Below are 6,084 nucleotides of genomic sequence, written 5' to 3' on the forward strand. Positions count from 1 at the left end.
AGGGGCGGCGGTGGGCGTTTTTCCGGGCGAGGGAGGGGCGGCAGGTGCCGGGGGCCCCCGGGGGTTCCCCGCCCGTTTTTTTTGGGGGACGCGGCGGTGGGGTTTTGGCGTGCTGGGTTGTTTTCTTGGAGGGGCGGTGTTCGGAGGGTTGCGTTTTTTTTGCGGAATGTGGTTGGGTGGGTGGCTCCTGGGGGTTTGCCCCGGTTCTGTGGTCGTTTTTAGGCTTGTGGGTGGGTGTGGGGTCCAGAATGGTGCGTTGCTTCGTTTTTCTGTTGAGCAGTGTGTTATTGCACTTTTTTTTTCTGCGGAATTGCGCTACACACTGCAGAATGTATTCTTTTTAATATTGCAATTCTGTGGTGATATACGCAACACACGCACGCATACAGAGTTAAAGGGCTTGCTCTGTGCTGGGGTCTGCTGGATGTGAAAAAGCAAAGTATATTCAATTGTTATGTGTTTTTTTTTTTGCGTACTCAGGTTCTCCAGAAAAGTTTTTTGGAAATATATATATATATACACGTTTTTTTTCCTTTTTTTTTACTTGTTTATTTAGTAGTAATAGTCAGAGTAAACCACTATTGCCTCCCAAAGATCGGCCCTTAAGTCTGAATGTCTATTGTCCTAGATAGCCTGCCGAATGAAAACTATGAACCATCGGAAATGGAGCTTGTGGAGTATGGCAAATGGCTCGGTATGGATCTTCCTCTGGATAAGCCGTTTCTCTGGATTGCGCGCGAGGGTTTAAAGGCCCCGTTACCAGAACATTGGAAGGCTTGCAGGAGTGAAAAAGGGGAACTCTATTACTTCAATTTCAAGACAGGAGAAAGCAACTGGGATCACCCGCTGGATGAGCATTTTCGGGAACTACTACAGCGTGAGAAAGCCAATCCCAGTCCTCAAAGTGTTGCCAGTGGAGCGAAGAAGAATGTGATCGAGGCAAATTCAAAAGAGGAGAATGCGGCTGAAAAAAAAAAGGTGAAGGATCAGCGCAGATCCTCTTCCGGAGGGAAGTCCAAAATACAGACCCTCAAGTCACTGAAGCTCAAGAAGGAGCTTCCCGAGGACCTTCGAATTGACTTCAAGGCGGGATCCATCTCTAGTTCGGATTCTAGCGCGCACAGTGGAGATACTGTTAGACTCAAAGACAACTCGCCTCCTGGGGGATCCCCGGCGCTGCAACGAGTAACGGAGACGTTGCGTTTCGAATCAGAGCCAGATTTCCTGGAATCTGACAAAAAGACCTTTGTGGCAAATCTGGATGATCAACTAAAGCGGTTTCAGAATGAAAGACTGAAGGAGCATCAACTTGCCAAAGAGGAGTACGAGGCGAGGCTGAAGGACTCCTGGAAAAACTCTCAGAAACGGCTGGAGGATGAATACGAAAGAAAAGCGAACACGCTGAAGGCGGATCTTGAGAAGAAGCTTCACACAGAGAAAAGAAATCTAGAGGAGAAGTATACCGCTAACATTCAGAAGCTCAGTGATGAACTTACTACCGGATACGAGAGGGAAGCAAAGCGAATACGCCAATTTTTGAACGAGAAGCAGCAGAAGGAAAGGTGCGATGCTGAGCAACGGTGGAAGTCAGAAATGGATGAGCTTGCCAAGAAAAAATCTATGGAACTTGAGAAGCTTCGCTCTTCAGAGAGTCAGACTCTCAAGGCTATGAAAAAGATTACAGGAGAACTGAAAGAGGAGGCATCGACTTTCGTCGACACATATAAGCAGGCCCATGAGGCGTTCGCCAGAGTGATGTTAGATACCAGCACTACTTACTTAAAGCTCGGTGAGGGGACTTTGGCTCAGCTAATAGATAGAGCCGAAAAGTCGTACGACAATGGAATAATGAAAATCAAAGATTGCTACGAGTCAGAAATAGAACAGATAAAGCGTAAATATGCAACAGACGTCTTTGCTTTGAAACAAGATCAAGAAAAGTTTATACAGGAAAAGGAAAAATACGAGAAAGAATATATGGAATTTGCTAAGGAAAGAACAGTATCGCTGAACGAGAGAATTACTAAACCTTCTCTGTCGCGCACGACACAGGAGGGGCAGAAAAGTCATCACAACCCCGAACAGGTGTTTGGGCCGATAGAGAGTGATCCGGTCCTTGTCCCAGAAATGAGGGGGAATTCCAAGGAGCCTGAAATGGATCCGGCAGGAGCTCAATCCGAAAAGAGACTGCTTGAGTCGGTTGTTGCGTACATGAAAGAGTCGCAAAAGAAAGAACTAGAGGAAGTCAAAAAGGATCTCAAGCGGCACACAGAGGAGGAGCTTAAAGCTGCTTTAGATGAGATCATGCAGGAGCGCCGCCAGGTAATGAGTGGTTCATTACCGGAAGAGAAGGATGGAACACCCTCTCTTCGGGACTCTGGGAAAGTTCCTATAGACATAAAGACTGGTGCGAAGGATTCAGAAAGAAGTTCCACTGTTTCTCCAGAAGCTATCATGAGAGATGATCTAACGGCTGTTGTCACAGAAGCACTTCGTGCGGTGTTTGCGGGCTCTCCATTTATTATTCCCTCCCCCACGAGTGGAGATTCCGCTGGCATGAAACGACCCAGTACCTCGGAGCCACTATCAACCCCACCGGGAAATGAAGCGAAGACGCTGTATTTGGAGAAAAGTGGAGAGCGATTTCCTGTTTCTTTTCAGGAACAAAAGACGCTCTTGGAGGGTGAACGTCATCGAGTTGCGCAAGGAAAGAAGTTTGTGGAAAATCAACGTCTGAGTCTGGAAGAGCGACGCTATCAACTCAAGCTGGCTAGGCACCAGTGGAAACATGACGTTATGCTGGCTAAACAAGATGGTATACGCTCTTCTTCACGGCGCGGCCAGTTGCTTAACAAACTTCGTTTTGCATTAGAGAGTCAAGCAAGGGGCTTGGAGCATGATGAAGCCATTCTTCGTGACAGCGAGAGGTGGCTTTTAATGAAGGAGCAAAGTGTGTATCAAATGGAACAGCAACTCAGTGAACTTGAGGAAGGTAAGGAACGTGATATGTCCACAAACAGTGTAGATACTGTGGCTCTTATGACAGGCTTCTTCAAACCAGCACTTGCATCGGCAAATTTGTACCCCCAAGGTCTGGATACCATGCAGGGGGTGACGCATACACCCAGCTTGAGTCCAGCGTACACCAAAGCCTTAGACAAAATTGCAAAGCGCCTTGAGGAAGTGACTTCTATGATGAACCTTCAGCAGCGGAAGCGGACCTTTTCCTTACCGCATGGAAATCTGCGACGACGGCGATCAGAGCAAAAACCGGCAAAGGATGTGGAGGTAATGCTCAACGACAATGGAGTTTTTTAGCCGAGTCTAGTTTTTTCTCAATTTGTTTCTCGTAATTTGTTTTTTTCAAGGGTACACCGTTTCTGTACGCCTACCAAGGCGACGGTTGTCAAAGAAGGAATCCGACGGAACCCGAAATGAATGGTTGGCATATGGGTGCCATTGTGTGATGAGAGTGTTATTTCTTGTTTCTGCATTTTCAAGGGGGATATCTCTACGGATACCGCAGTGGCATCCAGAGGGGCGTTTGATTACTCCGCGTATGTTGTGTTGTATTTCCTCCTCTCCCTTTTAGTGCCTTTCTTCGCTAATTATTTCCTTGTACTTTTCTTTCCCCTTTGTCTCTCCTTCTTGTTTTTGTTTTTGTTTGTTTGTTTCTAATCGTGATAGCGCGGAATACACAAAATTCATCATTGCGAATCACGACCTTATGCGCCAACTGAGCCAGTAACCCGCAGGCCACATCGAGTTAAGTGCCTCCCGGCGTTTATTGCGGGGATATGACAAAATTGTCAAGCGAATGTACTGTGGGGCGTGAAGCCAGGAGGGGAGGGGGTGAGGGTTGAAAAGAATTTGACACGCAACACACCTCTGTGAAGGATCGCCCCGATGGGAACTTGTTGGGCGGTAAGTATCCGTGATGTGGGCTCTCGCTGCAGGACCATGGTTGCTTGGATTCCTATTCTGTATTTCCCCATTCAGGATGTGGTGTGGTGTGTGTGACGTGTTGGCGGGNGGGGGGGGGGCGGGTGATGCTGCATTGACGGCGCATCTTGCATGCTTACTGTTGCCTTTGCTTCGCTCGCCACTCACCAAAAAAAATAATTTCACTTTGTCTCGCTCAAATGCTACTCTCTTTGCAAATATTTTTTGTTCTTTTTTTCTCTCTTAGGCATAAATCGAAAAGTTGAGGAGTGCCCACCGTTCTTTTTTCAAGCCATTATTATTTTTATTGAAAGGTTTGAACCAAGAAGAACATTTGCAACATTCATTTCATCATCTTGAAAAGCTGATCGGCCCGTCTTGAACGTAGAAAGAGTGTGAGAGAGAGAGCCGCATCCCTGCCTTTGTTTTTGTTGTTCTCTTTTACTCTTGCTTCACGACATCTGGTGAGAGATCAACAGCGGAGGTCGTGAGAAGCAGGAGTAAAAAGGAACAATAAGAAAAAGGTAACAGAGACATTATATTTTTAAGGGGGAGTGCGCAACCGACAGGAGGCCCCTAAAAGGCAGGAGGAAGACGACGACGACGACGACGACGACGCCGCCAACAGATTTGGACACCGCGTGGCGTTGACTTTCTAAACCTGTTTTATTTGAGGTACATAGTCAACATTACTCCTCAACTCTGGAGGCGCTGAACCTATATTTGTGCAGAACAGTAAACACAGCCTGTTAGCAGGTGGAAGGCTTCGCAGCGTTGCAGAACGGTAAAGTGTGCCGTGACGCAAGGCCAAGCTGGCAACTGCATACAAAGGGAATGCTTCCCGCAGCCGGCGTTTACGAGTCTCGTAGTGATCTCATACCCCGCGCGGCCACAGCGTACCAACATCCATCCTGGGAATGCGACGCAACCGAGTTCGCTTCGGAAGCAGTAGCAAGCCGGAAGGGTGCAAGTGGTGGCCGCAAGCACGCTTTTCCTCGCATCCCCTCTCCTTATTCTCCTTCGATATCGCCACAACTTACGGAGAGCGGTGGGTGTTCTGTAACACCGCCTCTCTCTGCCGTGTCAAGCCCATCCAAACAGCAATGCCATGCAGGAACGCGCTCGGAATGTACTCCGGTGGGTGATACCGCATCTATTGCAACTTTCTCCCGCCATAATCGCGGGGAAGAATGCTGGTCTGTGCGAAGCCTTGAATTTCCAGAGAGCAGAGAAAGAAAAAACCAGATGCCAGCGACACGGAGGTCTGTTCCGTTTTTTGAAGGGCCTGTGGCGTTAGTCGCAGTGCCAGATCGCCGGAGTGAAAGGGGGTACACCGCCAGTAACACTGAAGAAAACACCACAAGAAAGAGCTGTACAACTGTAGCCACCGTTATTGACGTGACCGGTCTTGGACCATGTAGGCAGAACGTCAGAGGACAATCCAACCCACTGACACAGCAGACTGAGACCACGCAGTTCAATTTACACCGTAAACAGAGGAGCCAGAGTTTGTCTGGTGCTCCACAGTCGCGGTTGCAAAGGAACTGTTTCATGGAGCCAGTACAAGATGAAGGTGTGGGGGAGCGATCACGGCGTCAGCAATGGCCGGACCTGCAATCCTACAACAACGCCCGCCATCAGGCACACAAGATAGCCCTGTTGACCATTTTGGAGAGATACGACGAGCAACTAACACGAGTCGAGGGGAATTAACTCCTGCAATGTCTCTCCCCATTTACCGCGGGAGATGTTAGTGCATAGTTTTCTGCGTTGGGGTATTTCATGTGGGCCGAATTCTCGTTGTTAATGGTGTGCGAAGTGACTCTTGTGATTTATGCATACCCCCTTTTCTTCCAATTCGTTTTGCTTTGGTTTTTCCCGCGTTTACCCACACCTTTATGCGTGTGCGTGTGTGTGTGTGTTTGTGTTTGTGTGTGCGTTGCTTTATCAAATGTTTTTGTGTGGTACTCTTTGGTGTTGCAGAAGAGCAACGCTTGTTGTTATCGACGCGCATGCGTACTGACGTCTCCTCCCTCTCCTCCTCCTCCACCCATCCCCATACCCATACCCATCCCCTGCCGCTATGGCGTTGCCTTGTTTCTCCCAACTTTTTCCTTTGCCCCCCCCCCCCCCCCCCCCCCC

The 6,084-nt window shown here is 48.5% G+C and overlaps 2 protein-coding genes across 2 annotated transcripts; both read left to right on the top strand.

Annotated features, from left to right (window-relative positions):
• Positions 1-612: 612 nt before the first annotated feature.
• On the top strand, positions 613-3,318 carry DQ04_09941000 (hypothetical protein; the record flags this gene model as incomplete). The annotated part of the gene is made up of 1 exon (XM_009316102.1): positions 613-3,318. One exon carries the CDS (start codon positions 613-615, stop codon positions 3,316-3,318), a length of 2,706 nt encoding a protein of 901 aa, XP_009314377.1.
• Positions 3,319-4,776: 1,458 nt separating this feature from the next.
• On the top strand, positions 4,777-5,655 carry DQ04_09941010 (hypothetical protein; the record flags this gene model as incomplete). Its single annotated transcript, XM_009316103.1, has 1 exon — positions 4,777-5,655. One exon carries the CDS (start codon positions 4,777-4,779, stop codon positions 5,653-5,655), a length of 879 nt encoding a protein of 292 aa, XP_009314378.1.
• Positions 5,656-6,084: the final 429 nt, after the last annotated feature.

The sequence above is a fragment of the Trypanosoma grayi genome (assembly GCF_000691245.1).
Source record: "Trypanosoma grayi strain ANR4 Tgr_994_V1, whole genome shotgun sequence".
Lineage (NCBI taxonomy): Eukaryota > Euglenozoa > Kinetoplastea > Trypanosomatida > Trypanosomatidae > Trypanosoma > Trypanosoma grayi.